Source organism: Gopherus flavomarginatus, chromosome 4 (genome assembly GCF_025201925.1).
Source record: "Gopherus flavomarginatus isolate rGopFla2 chromosome 4, rGopFla2.mat.asm, whole genome shotgun sequence".
NCBI classification, from domain to species: domain Eukaryota; kingdom Metazoa; phylum Chordata; order Testudines; family Testudinidae; genus Gopherus; species Gopherus flavomarginatus.
In genome coordinates, this window is record NC_066620.1 from 215,440,759 (window position 1) to 215,457,901 (window position 17,143).

The 17,143-nt window shown below is 45.2% G+C and overlaps 1 protein-coding gene across 8 annotated transcripts in view; it reads left to right on the plus strand.

Annotated features, from left to right (window-relative positions):
* ASXL2 (ASXL transcriptional regulator 2) overlaps nt 1–17,143 on the plus strand; it is a 245,057-nt gene that overhangs the window by 89,868 nt on the left and 138,046 nt on the right. For 7 of the 8 annotated variants that reach the window (XM_050948704.1, XM_050948702.1, XM_050948703.1 and 4 more), the window contains one exon: nt 2,677–2,785. In XM_050948704.1, coding sequence (XP_050804661.1) covers nt 2,677–2,785 — 109 coding nt within the window. Of the gene's footprint in view, nt 1–2,676; nt 2,786–13,173; nt 13,322–17,143 lie in introns of those variants that run through there. The other variant, XM_050948709.1, reaches the window with a different exon arrangement.

A 17,143-nucleotide genomic window follows, 5' to 3' on the forward strand; every position in this document is an offset into this window, starting at 1 on the left:
AACGGGAGTACGGCCAGCGCTGCAAACAGGGAGTTGCAGCGCTGGTGATGCCCTGCAGATGTGTACACCTCCTAAGTTGCAGCGCCGTAACCCCCTCACCAGCGCTGCAACTTTGTGATGTAGACAAGCCCTATAACTGGCATGCAAAACCTTCAATTAGAATGAATAAATGAAGACTCGGCACAGCACTTCTGAAAGGTTTCTGATCCCTGATCTAGGTTAACACTTCCTTAGACAGTTAAGATGACAGACACAGAAATGTTGTGAAGCTTTTTATTCTGTACTGAAGATCTTTCTGGATCTAGACACAATGCCGGAGCATACTGGATATGTGGATCAGGCTGACTAATCCTGTAAATAATTATATATTGAAAGAATGGAGTAGACCTTTGTGGCTAATAGTTTAGCAGGTAACAAAGTTACCATCCCTTTTGAGCTTTGAGAAGTGAAATTTATGAGAACTATTGCATATGCCCACAGCATTAGTAAAGCCAAAAGTGTAGTTAGAGATGTAAGGTGTGATAGGCATTTTACAAACAAATCTGTTTCCAAAAGCTCTCCAGAAAACCAGTTTCATGAACCGAATTAGCAGACTGCAGAATCCATGGCTATATTTGTGACAGAACTCAGATCATTGGGTTCAGTGCAGGAGTAACTGGATGAAATTCTATAGCCTGTGTTTATATAGAAAGTCAGACTAGATAATCTAGTGGTCCTTTGTCCTTAAAATTTAGGGTTTTTAAGGAGACTTGGATTAAATTTCTGGCTCTATTACTGTCCTGCTATGTGAGTGGGGCAAGTCACTTCATGTATCTGTGCATCTGTTTCCCCTCCCTGCCATTGTCTTATCTATACAAACTGTAACTTCTCTAGGGCAGGGAGGGTCTCTCACTGTTAGCACAGTACCTAGCAGAATGGGGCCCCCGTTTCAGTTGGGGCCTGTAGGCACTACAGCAGTATAAAAGTTCACTAATAATAAATTCTCACTGACTCTCCACTTTGTATACCATTTGTGTGTTGTCTACTCCTAACCTATACTGCAAGTTTTTGGGGAGTCTGTCTCTTCCTGTGTGTTTGTACAACACCCAGCACAATGGAACCCAGATCTGTCTGGGGATTCTGCATGCTACTATAATAGAAATCGATGATAATGAACTACTAAACAGTCTTATCTTTATAACTATAGTACTTAATATGTTAATGTATAATTCTGGAGTGCATATGTGCTGGTAGAACCACCGGTGTACTGTCTTCTGCCCCAGATTTCCCCTCTCACCCCTATCCCAAATGGGGCCAGGGGGGTGGGAGGGAGGGGAAGGTACAAGTTGACTTTACTTCTACAAGGCTAATTTTGTTACTTTTATAGTAAAATTTATTCACTGCAAATTAAAAGATGAAAAATGTATCTTATCTGGAATATTGAATCAGTTTACAGTTTCTCAGTAGTAAGCAGCTCCAGTAGAGAAGCGGTGGGGGACTGGAAGATAGAAGCTTCTTACCAGTACTTAATTCTTGCATAGTGTTTTTCATATGTAGATCTCAAAATTGTTAACCATAAAGGGTAAGTATCATTCTCTGTTTTACAGAAATGATAAGTAACCTACCTGAGCTCACAGACCTAATCTGTGTTAGCTTTGGGAATAGAAGCCAGACCCCTTGATTCCTTGTCTCATGCCCTATCCCCCCAACTTTTCTGCTTGCAAATTTAGCAATATGAAATGTAAATTGCGTAGGGGAAAAAAGCAGGATTAGCAGGGAAAAACACTCATATGGGTCTCCCCGTTTCAGTTCTAGTGGCCCAGAATTAAGGATCCAAAGACTTTATACTAGTTTTCTCAGTGGGCAGCATATCATAGTTCCTCTCCTTTCCTTATCCCTCATCTCTTATTTCATTACAGTGCATAATTACACACACACAGCTTTTGGTATCTCTCCACCTGGCATTTTTCCACATAGCATACAGCTCACAGCGAATCCAAGAATAAATTCCTAATAGCGATCTGAATATTTATCTGTTTTTGAAAGTAAGTTTGACTGCTCTGAAGCTAGCCTCCCACCCAAGTTTCAGCCTTCTGCCCACCTTCTTTCCCCTCTTACCCCCAAAAAGCCCCAGCTGAGGTTATTGTAGCTGTTTGTCTCCTATTTTGGCTCCACTACAATATAGCAAGCCCATGTCTCTCCTCTGCGCCCAACTCAAGGAAAACTCAACAGGAGCAGATTAAGTTCTTTCTCTCTCGCTCTCTGCATCTAATTAGACTTTGTACTACTTTCTCCTACAGATTTTCTAATTTCACTGTTTGAAGATGGAGGATTTTAATAAATTAGGGTGTTTTAAAAACAAAGCTGTCCATGGGTATGTTTACTTTGTTAGCTCAGGATTTGAAGAGAGGGTCTGAGGTATTAAATTTGGCTGGAATTTTCCCTCCTGGACAGGGACAAGTGCATATTGAATCGGTCCTAACGTTGCTTGAATATAGCAACTTCAGCTCCTCTCCCCCCTGGGGCTGGATTCACTCCACCTCTACATACTTTACATATTAAAGGCCATGAGAGGCCATTAGTGTCTCACGCCTGTTTCTCAGCAAATGACTAATAGGACTAATATTGACCAAGTAAACATCATCTCTAGTAGTGTTCCTTCAACATCAGAGGCTAATCCTGTGCTTTTGTTTTCAGTGGGACTTCTCCTCTTGCATGTCTGAATGCTATGCTGCATACAAACTCCCGAGGGGAAGAGGGCATTTTCTATAAGGTCCCAGGGAGAATGGGAGTTTACACACTGAAGGTAAGTGTTTCAGCTGGGGGAACTTTCTTTAAAAACTTAAGTAAACTTTTAGCCATTTTAATAAGTGTTGGATTGATAGCCCTGAAGAGTGAAATGCTTCTCATCCAATGATTATTAACAGCATAAGCAATTGCAATAGAAGCTGCCTCAATGTGCCTCAAACCTGATGTTTAGGGATCATCTCCAAATGAGAAGGATGTTTAGTCTTCATGCCTCAGCAGTTCTTTGCCTCTCTGCTGAGGCCTTGGCTACACTCACACTTTACAGCGCTGCAACTGGAGTGTGAAAAAACACCCCCCTGGGCGCTGCAAGATACAGCGCTGTAAAGCGTCAGTGTAATCAGGGCAGCAGCGCTGGGAGCGCGGCTCCCAGCGCTGCACGCTACACCCGTAAGGGATGTGGTTTACGTGCAGCGCTGGGAGAGCTCTCTCCCAGCGCTGCTGCTCTGACTACACTCACACTTCAAAGCGCTGCCGCGGCAGCGCTCCCGCAGCGCTGCCGGGGCAGCGCTTTGAAATTCCAGATGTAGCCATACCCTGAGACTGCAAATAAGGGGTGCCAACTCTTGCTAATGGTGATGTTAATTTGCTGATATCTATTCCTGTCCCCAGGGGCGGCTCTATGTATTTTGCTGCCCCAAGCACGGCAATCAGGGGGCTTTCGCTGGCATGCCTGCGGGAGGTCCGCTGGTAATGTGGATTCGGCGGCTTGCCTGCGAGAGGTCTGCCGGTCCTGCACCTTCGGTGTACCCACCACCGAATTGCTACCGAAGCCGCGAGACCGGCAGACCTCCCACAGGCATGCCACCGAAGGCAGCCTGACTGCCGCCTCCTGTGGCTTGCCGCCCCAAGCATGCACATGGTGTGCTGGTGCCTGGAGCTGCCCCTGCCTGTCCCCTAGGAACAGGACTGACACATTCACTGAATGTAGCCCGTTTATTAGCTATCAAGTGGTGACTTTGTCACTATTAATCTGGATTTGTACCTAGAGCCGAAGAATTCCTTCTTCCATTACAATTGACTCAAATGGGCCAGTCCTCCAGCTGGGGAACTTACTAAAAAGAGAAGCCTAGGATTATTTTATTTCGAATGCCTCATTTGTAAACTATTAAAATCTTTATTTGAAACCTTATTCTCCAATAAAACTACTGAATAACCAGCTTCTGGCACTATAGATTTTCCAAAGATTAAATGTGAATACTCACTCACTGTGTTTAATCACCTATATGTAACCAGAGAATGGCACCTCTGTGTAGTGTACGGAAAGAAAATTTGTGGTGTTATGGGGGATTCAGTTTGGAGGAAATATGCTAGAGATCTCATGCATCCATTCGTAAATCATCATTAGCGTTTTTTAAAATTACCGATAATTTTCTAAACACAGAATATATTGCATCCTACATGAAGTAACTCTATTTTGAACATAATTATGGTAGGTAAGTATGAACTGATCATTGGACTGGAAGCTTGTGGTTGCCTAAGGACCAGTGATCATGATCTGATTTACATTCAGTATAGGCAAACACAGGAGAAGCCACCTAGGAATATATATATAATTATATAATATATATAAACTTGCCATTTTAAAGGGGTGTGTGTGTGTGTGTGTGTGTGTGTGTGAGAGAGAGAGAGAGAGCGCGCACACACACACACATATGTATATATTTGGTGCTTTAAAATGGCAAGTTTCCTACAGCTGAGGAAAATTAACTTTCTCCTCCTGATCAATTTTATTCATAAACAGAAAAATTTAATTGAGAATTGGGAGGAATTAACGAAAAGTTTATTAGATGGCCCAAAAGTCACAATTACATGTTCAAGAAAAAGGACAACTTTAGCAGGGATGGTGAAGGCGGCAATTAGAAATAAAAGAGCAATATATAACACACTGAAAAGAGGGAAGTAGATCTCAATCTATGTAAACTGAAAGTTCTGGCACTTGTCTATGGCTAGATATATATATATATATAATATATGCTACTCTTGGCACTCATGCCCTTCAGATCAGACTCTTTTGGCAGCCATACGTCCTTGTGCTCCTGCTCAAGGGCATAAAGGGTAGAGCAGCCCAACTGCTGCCCAGTGCCTTCCTGTTATCATAACTGTGAGACAGAGCTGCCCAGTGTTTGCATCTCGATGCATCTCTTTTAACTGGTCTATTTTTTGGTAAATATTAATGTTAGTTTAGGAATAATTAGTTCTTATTCAAGTGATTGCACATAGACTCATAGACTCTAGGACTGGAAGGGACCTCAAGAGGTCATCGAGTCCAGTCCCCTGCCCTCATGGCAGGACCAAATACTGTCTAGACCATCCCTGATAGACATTTATCTAACCTACTCTTAAGTATCTCCAGAGATGGAGATTCCACAACTTCCCTAGGCAATCTATTCCAGTGTTTAACTACCCTGACAGTTAGGAACTTTATCCTAATGTCCAACCTAAATCTCCCTTGCTGCAGTTTAAGCCCATTGCTTCTTGTTCTATCATTGGAGGCTAAGGTGAACAAGTTTTCTCCCTCCTCCTGATGACACCCTTTTAGATACCTGAAAACTTGCTGAAAACATGTCCCCTCTCAGTCTTCTCTTTTCCAAACTAAACAAACCCAATTCCTTCAGCCTTCCTTCATAGGTCATGTTCTCAAGACCTTTAATCATTCTCGTTGCTCTTCTCTGGACCCTCTCCAATTTCTCCACATCTTTCTTGAAATGCGGTGCCCAGAACTGGACACGATACTCCAGTTGGGGCCTAACCAGCGCAGAGTAAAGCGGAAGAATGGCTTCTCGTGTCTTGTTTACAACACACCTGTTAATGCATCCCAGAATCACGTTTGCTTTTTTTGCAACAGTATCACACTGTTGACTCATACTAAGCTTGTGGTCCACTATGACCCCTAGATCTCTTTCTGCCCTACTCCTTCCTAGACAGTCTCTTCCCATTCTGTATGTGTGAAACTGATTGTTCCTTCCTAAGGGGAGCACTTTGCATTTATCTTTATTGAACTTCATCCTGTTTACCTCAGACCATTTCTCCAATTTGTTCAGATCATTTTGAATTTTGACCCTGTCCTCCAAAGCAGTTGCAATCCCTCCCAGTTTGGTATCGTCCGCAAACTTAATAAGCGTACTTTCTATGCCAACATCTAAATCGTTGATGAAGATATTGAACAGAGCCGGTCCCAAAATAGACCCCTGCGGAACCCCACTTGTTATACCTTTCCAGCAGGATTGGGAGCCATTAATAACTACTCTCTGAGTACGGTTCTCCAGCCAGTTATGCACCCACCTTATAGTAGCCCCATCTAAATTGTACTTTCCTAGTTTATCTATAAGAATATCATGCGAGACCATATCAAATGCCTTACTAAAGTCTAGGTATATCACATCCACCGCTTTTCCCTTATCCACAAGGCTTGTTATCCTATCAAAGAATGTTATCAGATTAGTTTGACACGATTTGTTCTTTACAAATCCATGCTGGCTATTCCCTATCACCTTACCACCTTCCAAATGTTTGCAGATGATTTCTTTAATTACTTGCTCCATTATCTTCCCTGGCACAGAAGTTAAAGTAACTGGTCTGTAGTTTCCTGGGTTGTTTTTATTTCCCTTTTTATAGATGGGCACTATATTTGCCCCCTTCCAGTCTTCTGGAATCTCCCCCATCTCCCATGATTTCCCAGAGATAACAGCTAGAGGCTCAGATACCTCCTCTATTAACTCCTTGAGTATTCTAGGATGCATTTCATCAGGCCTTGGTGATTTGCAGGCATCTAACTTTTCTAAGTGATTTTTTACTTGCTCTTTTTTTATTTTATCTTCTAAACCTACCCTCTTCCCGTAAGCATTCACTATATTAGACATTCCTTCAAACTTCTCAGTGAAGACCGAAACAAAGGAGTCATTAAGCATCTCTGCCATTTCCAAGTCTCCCGTTACTGTTTCCCCCTCCTCACTGAGCAGTGGGCCTACCCTGTCCTTAGTCTTCCTCTTGCTTCTAATGTATTGATAAAAAGTCTTCTTGTTTCCCTTTATTCCCATAGCAAGTTTGAGCTCATTTTGTGCCTTTGCCTTTCTAATCTTGCCTCTGCATTCCTGTGTTATTTGCCTATATTCGTCCTTTGTAATCTGACCTAGTTTCCATTTTTTATATGACGCCTTTTTATTTTGTAGGTCACGCAAGATCTCGTGGTTAAGCCATGGTGGTCTTTTGCCTCATTTTCTATCTTTCCTAACCATCGGAATAGCTTGCTTTTGGGCCCTTAATAGTGTCCCTTTGAAAAACTGCCAACTTTCCTCAGTTGTTTTTCCCCTCAGTCTGGATTCCCATGGGACCTTACCAATCAGCTCCCTGAGCTTACCAAAATCCGCCTTCCTGAAATCCATTGTCTCTATTTTGCTGTACTCCCTTCTACCCTTCCTTAGAATTGCAAACTCTATGATTTCATGATCACTTTCACCCAAGCTTCCTTCTGCTTTCAAATTCTCAATGAGTTCCTCCCTATTTGTTAAAATCAAGTCTAGAACAGCTTCCCCCCAGTAGCTTTTTCAACTTTCTGAAATAAAAAGTCTGCAATGCAGTCCAGGAACTTATTGGATAGTCTGTGCCCCGCGGTGTTATTTTCCCAACATATATCTGGATAGTTGAAGTCCCCCATCACCACCAAATCTTGGGCTTTGGATGATTTTGTTAGTTGTTTGAAAAAAGCCTCATCCACCTCTTCCACCTGATTAGGTGGCCTGTAGTAGACTCCCAGCACGACATCACCTGTGTTTTTTACCCCTTTTAGCCTAACCCAGAGACTCTCCACACTTCCATCTCCTATGTCCATCTCCACCTCAGTCCAAGTGTGTACATTTTTAATATATAAGGCAACACCTCCTCCCTTTTTCCCCTGTCTATCCTTCCTGAGCAAACTATACCCATCCACACCAACATTCCAGTCGTGTGTATTATCCCACCAAGTTTCAGTAATGCCAACAATGTCATAGTTGTATTTATTTATTAGCACTTCCAGTTCTTCCTGCTTATTACCCATACTTCTTGCATTTGTACATAGGCATCTAAGATACTGGTTTGATCCTGCCTCCCAGCTTTGCCCTGACCCTCCTTTCTCTCTGCCATTATAGCCCATGCTTCCTCCTTTTTCCGACCCATCTCCCAGGTCTTATTCCCCACTTACCTGTGGGGTTTGCTCACCTGTCCTCGTCGAACCTAATTTAAAGCCCTCCTTACTAGGTTAGCCAGTCTGTGCGCAAATAAGGCCTTTCCCCTCCTCGAAAGGTGAACGCCATCTCCACCTAGCAGTCCTTCCTCGAATAGCATCCCGTGGTCGAGGAAGCCAAAGCCCTCCTGGCGACACCATCTTTGCAGCCAGGCATTCACCTCCATGATGCATCTGTCTCGGCCTGGACCCCTACCTTCAACAGGAAGAATCGAAGAGAATACCACCTGCGCTCCAAACTCCTTAACCCGTACTCCCAGAGCCCTGTAGTCACTCTTGATCTGCTCAGTGTCACACCTCGCAGTATCATTTGTGCCCACATGGATGAGTAGCATGGGGTAGTAGTCAGAGGGCCGGATAATCCTCGAAAATGCCTCTGTAACATCTCGGATACGGGCCCCTGGCAGGCAGCATACCTCCCGGGATGAACGGTCTTGGCGACAGATGGGTGTCTCCGTCCCCCTCAGCAGAGAGTCTCCAACCACCACTACCCTACGTTTCTTATTATCAGTGGTGGCAGCAGACCTCCCAGCCTTAGGAGTACGAGGCTTCCCCTCCTTAACTGTTGGGGGTGATTCCTTCTCTCCTGTATCAAGAAGAGCATAACGGTTATCTATTACCACAGCAGGAGGGTTCGCAGCAGGGGTGGAGCACTACCTGCTGCCAGAAGTAACCAGCTGCCAGTGTCCACCCTGAGCCATCTCCTCCTCTACTGGTGTGTCAGTAGTCCTGTGAACTGGGACAGCTACGTCAGCTGTCTGCACATGGATACTGTCCAGGATTTGCTCATGGATATGGATGTTCCTCAGCCTAGCCACCTCCTCCTGTAGCTCTCCCACCTGCTGCCTGAGAGATTCCACCAGTAGGCACCTTTCACATTGGATGCCACCCCCAGCCTGGATATCAGTAAGTGGAAATTGCAAGTTACAGTCTTTGCAAATCCACACCAGAATCTGGGTAAAAGCATCCATGCTTTGGTGCTCTGTCTGGCTACAGGCGCAGGTGGAGGAGACAGAAGCAGTGCTGCCACAGGTGTTGCGGGTCCTCCTAACCATCGTAAGCCTCCCTCTGTCAAACTCTCTCAAATTCCCATCTGCAGCTCCCTGTCCGCTCTGCTCTGCTTTAAACAGAAAGGTTTTGGATGTGGCTTGGTTTATAGGTTCAGGGGACCAAGGGGTCACAGATGAGACTGACAAGGGACCCCCACTCCCTTCCTTCTCCCCTTCCACACTCCCTTGCGAAACTCCCTGTTAGCAGCTCCTGTTCACTAAGCTCCCTGGTCGCTTGTGCGCAGCTTTATAAAGCCCTGGCCTGAGTGAATGCCCCGCCCACTGGTTAAGGCTCAGCCAATTACCAGAGGCTTCTAGCTTTCAAAGCTTCCTTGGTAGCTCAGCCTCCAACTGCCAGCTACAGCACACGGTCCTTCAAACAAACAAACAAACCACCACAACAATCAAACAGACTGACAAACACAAGCTCAGCACACAGCAAGTAACCCCCTAACACAAACACACACACTGCAGACAGTCACTTACCCCACAGATGCTGTATTTGCTCCTCCTTCACCTGGAGAACTCCCTTGCGAAACTCCCTGTTAGCAGCTCCTGTTCGCTATGCTCCCTGGTCGCTATGTCCATTCTATTTCAGTGTGTGCAAACCCAGTGCACTGTTGTTGGAGATTTTTTCATCACTAGTACCCATCAGGGTGGCACATGTGTCTGCTGCTGTCTCATGCCACTGCATGTGGTATAAAGGGAAGAGCCTCCCTGATCCCACTCCTTCTTACCGATCGTGACAGTTGTTGGAGCATGTTGTCTAACTACTGCAAGTTTTCCCTCTGTATCTGTATATAGTTGGTGCTTGAGTTTAGTCATAGTATGTGTTAAGTAAGCAATAGTGTTAAGTTTTCTTTAATAAAATGAGGTTTTTCTATGCGCTTTGATTCCCTTTGGCTCTGATTTTGGTGCTGCGGCATGCCTCATTCACCAGGTTCAAGACCTGCGAGTCCAGCAAGAAACTGATGTGAGTGAGCAACCTCAGTCCAGTTGCTGCTTCAAAATCTTCAGTCTTTAAACAAAGAATAAAAAAAGACAAGGAGACCAGACTTAAATTTCTTCTGATGTTCATCCCTGCTCCCACCATCGGAGCTTTTCTGCTTGGAGCAGGTGCAGGGAGTTTCCTCTTGCTTTAGTGGAATCCTAATGCAAGTCACCCTCCCTGAGAATGAGGAAGAGACACCAGAACATAGCTTCAAAGGACTCAGTATCTGGGCGATCAAGTTCCCAGGCACCTAAGTCCAGCAAGCATGCTGAAAAAGGTGGAGTGCACCCAAGGCCAAGGCACTCCCAAGGCAATAATCTACTCATGCAATAAAAGGGGCTGTGTGATTTCTGTTTTGCTTCTTGTAACCAGTGTGGGGGATCAGAAGCACAGTTTGTGACTGATTGGGGAGTTTAACTTCAGTGGTACCCACCAGGCTGGGAAGTACCTGCTCTCCCTTTTGCAGCTTGCCCTGATCTTGGCATTTCCAGAGAGTGCTGCCCTAGGCACACTGGGTCACACAGGGAGAAATCCAATCCTGTCACTACTTCAAAGGCTAGATTTTACAGGGGTTGGTCTTAGACTCTTCAGAAGTCAGGGCCTTCCACTTACAAACAAGATTCCAGACAATATTGGCCATTGTTTTAGACCTGAAAGCCTATCCTACCATGAACGTGTGAGCTTGCCTCAGGCTTCTGGGGCATATGGCCTCATGCACTTATGTGGTTCAGCATGCAAGGCTTCCTAGGTTGGTGTTCTCCCCAGTTCTCCATCTCCCTTGATATCCTGTTGGATTGGATGTATTGTTGTATGTGAAGTTACGAGGCATTGCTATGTGTGGTAGATGCCCACAGCTGGCCTTTCAGTAGCAACAAAGGAGCAGTTATTACTGGCCAGACAGGCGTTAATGGTCCATCAAGAAGAATCCAATATCCCAGAGGCTTCTCAGAGAAGGCACATATACAATGGGGCAGCCTGACCCCCACATCACAGCAGGGATCTTTCCTGCAGTTGGAAGGAAGCATAAAAGAGGGACAGCGGCATCATCCCTTGGCCTCTCTACCCACCCCCCCATTTCAACACCTGGAAGATAGCCTGGAAAACAGACTTGAAACTAGAGAGATTGGTCCCAGGCTGGAAGGTAGTTCAGTCTGAATACTGAGAACTGTAACAGCCTGTAACATCTATTAGAGTGAGACACAGAGACAATTAGAATTCAGACTGCTTTTCTATATTTATTTCTTAGGTAGCCAATATTGATCTCTAAGTGTGCTACTTATAATCACTTAATCTATTTTTTGTAGTTAGTAAATCTGTTTTATATTTTACCAAAACAGTGTGCTTTTGGTTGAAGTGCTTGGGGAGTCTCAGTTCAGGTTAACAAGGGCTGTTGTACATGCACTACCGTCCTTGTCAGAGTCACAAACTGATTAATGAGCTTGCACTGTCGAAGGGAATCTTGGCAGCGTAAACCAGTGTATTTCTGGGATGATTGGCTGGTGCCTCTCTCTGTATGATAGCTAGCTGGATGGCTCTGGAGCATTCATGCAATTTAGCTGGGTGTGGGGCTCCGCATGCTGATGGCGGAGTCATCACAGCACCTGGGATTTGCTGCTTGTCACTGCATAGCTTTTTGAGAGACACCTGAGGATGGAGAGTTAAGGGGACGCAGCGGTCCCACAGTTCTAGGTTGTACCCCCGGGATTCCCTTCTCAAATACTGGTACCACAAGTAGAGTCCATGGGGGAAGTAACAGACTATACAACAACCAGAGACTATCTGTACCAGTACAGATTTGGCGCTATGGTCAGCGTTATTACTTAGATACAATCAAATCCTCACGCTTCTGTATAGACTTCCTTAATTGTTGTCAAGAATGTGGCTTCCTGTATATTCCTCATGCAGCATTCCGGATTATACCTAAGTTACATGCAAGACTGGCTCAGATCAGTATATGTTCCAAGCAGATATTGTTTTGACATGCCTTTTCTAGGTCTACAAGATGTCCTGGTGTCACTGGATTGGTGAAAAGATCCAAACAATTTTGTACGGGTGTATTCTTCCTACCAGTTCTCTCAACCAAGACCATAGTGAAGCATGTCTCTCTTCTGGGATCGGGAACACACTTGGACCATCACCAAGCACAGCCCAATGAACTTGAGAAGAGAGAAGACTTCACATAAATATATTTTATCTCAGGTTTATAAAGACTGTGCTGTGCTATGTTCCTACCATTCACTGAGGGCAGGTTGTTCAAGGATTGTGTATGAGCAAGCAGGGTGGAGCACAATCATAGGAAAGAGTTTTTTAAATATATTAGGAAAAAACGAATCCTGACAAGGGTATTGGTCCATTACTAGATGGAAATGGTGTAAGATTATCAATCATAATGCATAAAAGGCAGAGGTGTTCAGTAAATATTTGTTCTGCATTTGGAGAAAACATAAGATGCAGTCTCATCATATGTTAACACTCTTTCCATTCCATTAGTATCTCTGGAGGATGTTAAACAGAAGCTACTAAAGTTATTTGCAGTGTTGGTCCCGGGATATTAAGGAGACAAGGTGGATGAGGTAATTCACCTCTACTTTGATATAACGCTGTTCTTGGGAGCCAAAAAATCTTACTGCGTTATAGATGAAACCGTGTTATATTGAATTTGCTTTGATCCACCAGAGTGCGCAGCCCCGCCCCCCGGAGCACTGCTTTACCGCGTTATATCCAAATTTGTTATATTGGGTGGCGTTATATCACCACCCAAGGTAGCAGTGTATCTTTTAATGGACCAAAATGTGTTGGCGATGGAGGCAAGCATTTGAGCGTACACAGAGCTCTTCTTCACGTCTGGGAAAGATACTCAGTGTCACAGCTAAATACAAGGGTGAAACAGATAAGCAGTTAAGGCATGTTGCAAGAGGCCATTCAAGGTGAAATGGGCAGGTAATATCTCTACAATCTTAAGACAAAAGAGGGTTAATACACTCTGGGTTTTTTCCCCAGACCTGAAGAAGAATTCTTTGTAAGCTCAAAAGCTTGCTTCTTTCATGAACAGAAGTTGGTCTAATAAAAGATACTACCTCAGCCACCTAGCCTCGCTATTAAAGGGAGACTTTTTTTTAAATCAGCAGGTCGAGATAACTTGCTTCCAAGAGTTTTAAAAGAGCCAGCTGAGGAACTTGCTGGACCATTAAAGTCGATTTTTCAGTAATTGGAGCACTGGGGAATTTCTAGAAGACTGGAGGAAAGTTGATGTTGTGTCAACTTTTTAAAAGGGTAAATGGAATGAGCCTGGTAATTAAAGCCCTGTCAGCCTGACATCAATCCTGAGCAAGGTATTGGAGCAGCTGATATGGGACTTGATTAGCAATGAACTAAAGTAAGGTAATATAATTAATGAAAATCATCATCGGTTTATGGAAAATAAATTCTGATTTGATTTTTTTTGAGATTATAAATTTGGTTGATAAAGTAATAGAGTTGATGTCATATATCTAGACTTGACTTGATGCTGTGCAACATATGAGTTGAAAAACTAGAATGATATTAAAATAACATGGCACACATTACGTGGATTAAAAACTAGCTGTTAGGTCACAAAATTTAACTGTAAATTTATCACCGAGCAGGTGTGTTTCCAGTGGCGTCCCGCAGAGATTGTTTCTCGGCCTATGCTATTTAATAGCTTTATTAATGACAGCTGATAAAGTTTGCAGATGAGACAAAAATTGGGGGAGTAGTAAATGAAGACGACAGGTCACTGATTAAGAGTGATCTGGATGGCTTGGTATACTGAGTGCAAGCAAACAATGTGCATTTTAATACAGCTAAATGTATATGTCTGGGAACAAAGAATGTAGGTCATACTTAAGAGGTGCAAAAGAGCTAATGCGAACCTGGGGTGCATAAACAGGAGAATCTTGAGTAGGAATAGAGAAGTTGTATTACCTCTCTGTTTGGCACTGGTGCAATTGCTGGTGGAATACTGTGTCCAGTCTGATGCCCACAATTCAAAAAAGATGTTGATAAATTGGAGAGGGTTCAGAGAAGAGCCACGAGAATGATTAAAGGATTAGAAACCTGCCTTAGAGTGAGAGAGTGACCTCCTTCAATCTGTCACTTAAAGAGATAGTTAAGGGGTGATTTGATTAGTCAATCAGTAGCTAATTGGGGAACAAGTATTTAATAATGGGCTCTTCAGTGTAGCCGAGAGAGGTCTAACACGATCCAGTGGCTGGAAGTTGGAGCTTGACGAATTCAGACTGGAAATAAGGTGTAAATTTTTAAAGGTGAGAGTAATTACTGAAATGGTTTACCAAGGGTGGTGGTGGATTCTCCATCACTGATAACTTTTAAATCAAGAGTGGATGTTTTTCTAAAACAGGAGTAGGCAAACTACGCCCTGTGGACCCATCAGGGCTTTGGATCCAGCCCGTGGGATTGCCACCCCCCATGGGGAACCACAGCCAACGGGAGCTTCGGGGGAGGTACCCGCAAGTGAGGGCAGTGTGCGGAGCCCTCTGCCACTCCCTCCCCCAGAGGCTGCAGGGATGTAGTACCAGCCGCTTCCCGGAGCAGCGCAGGGGCAGGGCAGGCAGGCAGGGAGCCTGCCTTAGCCCCACTGCGCGCTACTGCCACTCCGGAGCTGCTCAATGTAAGTGGTGCCAGGCCAGAGCTCGCACCTCAAACCCCTCCTACACCCCACACTCCAGCGCCCTGCTCTGAGCCCCCTGCTGCACCCCGCACCCCTCCTGAATCCCAGCACCTTGCCCTGAGCCTTCTCATACACTCCGCACTTCTCCTCTTCCCCAATCCCTTGCCCTGCGCCCCCATTGCACCCCTTATCCCTCCTGCACCCCAACCTCCTGCCCTGAGCCCCCTCCTGTACTCCACAGCCCCTCCTGCATCCCAACCCCCTAATCTGAGCCTCCTTGTACACCCTGCACCCCTCCTGCACCCCAGCCCCTTGCCCTGAGCCCCTTTTTGCACACTGCACCCCCCCACACACCTCGCATTCCCTCCTGCACCCCAACCCTCTGCCCCAGCCGTACATTCATGGCCCTGCGTGCAATTTCCCCACCCAGATGTGGCCCTCAGGCTAAAAAGTTTGCCCACTTCATTCTAGAATCTGCTCTAGAAATTATTTTGGGGAAGTTCTCTGGCCTGTGCAATACAGAACATCAGACTAGATCAAGGTGGGCAATAATTTTCACAGGGGGGCCACTCCACATATTTTGGTAGGTCGTCATGGGCCGCACATTTCTACTCTATTAATGGAGGGGCTGCAGGGTCTGGGAGGGAGTTTGGTGCAGGAGAAGTCTTCGGGCTGGGGCAGAGGATTGGGGTGCAGGAGGGGGTTCTGACCTGGGGCAGGGGGTTGGGGTGCAGGAAGGAGAGCGAGGTGCAGGCTCTGTCCAGGAGGCACTTACCACAGGCGGCTCCCAGCCGGTGGCACAGTGTGGGAGGAGGGCAGCAGGTCTTCATGTGCTGCCCATGCCCGCAAGCACTGCCCCCACAGTGAAGATGATGCTGAGGGCAGCACACGGAGCCCTTCTCAACCTCCCCACACGCCAGGGGTGCACAGAGACATGCCAGCAGCAGCCAGCTGCTTTTGGAAGCGGTGTGGGGCCATGGCAGGCAGGCAGCCTGCCTGAGCGCCTTGCTGTGCTGTGGGACTTTTAGCAGCCCAGAGATTGCGAGGGGGCCAGCCAAAGAGCCTGGTGGGCTGGACAGAAATGTTAGACGAACTGGATCCAGCCCATGGGCCGTATTTTGCCCACCCCTGGACTAACTGATTACAGTGGTCCCTTCTGGTCCATTAAATTTACGAATCCCTGTTATGTCAGGAAGCAGTTAAACTGTGAACTGGTTCAGCCGTCACCAGGTATTTCTCATGGTGATTCATCTCCCGGGTATAGAAAATGCTCTGGTACACAGCCTGTGTAGATAGAGAGCAGGACGCCAGCGCAGATAAGGAGGCTACTCCACAAATGAATATTTCATACTGTTCTCCAGTTCAGGCAGTTATGCTTCTTTCACCTTCTGTGGCTGATTTCAGACAATTCCAGGACTCATTGAAATGTATTGCAGACTCACTACAGCTCCCCTTGGACACTACTCAAAGACGAAGAGTTAACTCATCTTGCACGGTAACTGGAGTTCTTTGAGATGTGTGTCTGTATGGTTGCTCCACTATCCACCGTCCTTCCCCTCTGCTTTGGAATTTTTTCTGTGGGACTTGGCAGTGAAGAGGGATCTGAGGGCAGTGCTGGTGCATGCATGGGCCGAATGGGTACTAACTGCCAAAAATCTCTGATCAAAGATGCATAAGGCATAAGCACACCTGAAATGGAGCACCCATAGAGGGACACTTCTCGAACAACTCCAGTTCCTGCACAAGGTGCATAAGCTCACCATCTTAGAAATGTTATGGAGGTAGAAGCATCAAGATCTGTACATAGCCTGGATGTGTGGCACAAGAGATGCAACTCATACCTGCCCCTCTTCCCTATTAGAGATTTGGTTCCTATGTATTTAATACCCATCTCTTAGGTTTTTCTGTATCATTGCAGTATACAAAGTGCTAATACTATTACCTACCACACTTATGTTCCTGCAGAATTGAGTATTCGGAAGGTCAATATTTTTGTGTCTGCTCTTTATATAGACCTTCAACAGGATTTTAAAAGATCTCTAGATCTGTGGGTGGTCTCCATCTCCACTTTTATTTATCCAGAGTTCATTGCCTCTGATTCGATTCAAAATAGTGTCCAGACTTACTGACTAATCATGATGCAGTCCTTCATTTAAGCATCCATCTTTAGTTTTCCCAGTCAGTATTTAGACAGTTGACATCCGTTATTATCACTTCACAGGCCGTATTACAAACAGTTATCTAAACAAATGTTTCTTTGTTGACCTATTTATTCTGAGACATCTGTCTGATTTCATTGTCTTGTCACCGCAAAATGTGCAAAATAATGCTCATAAACTTCGAGATCCCAGCCTCAGTTTTCAGGACTGGTAGCTATCAAGCCAGCTTTTTCTTGTAAACTAAGTGCATGTCATGTGGAGTCATGGAGACAAAATAAGTATGGG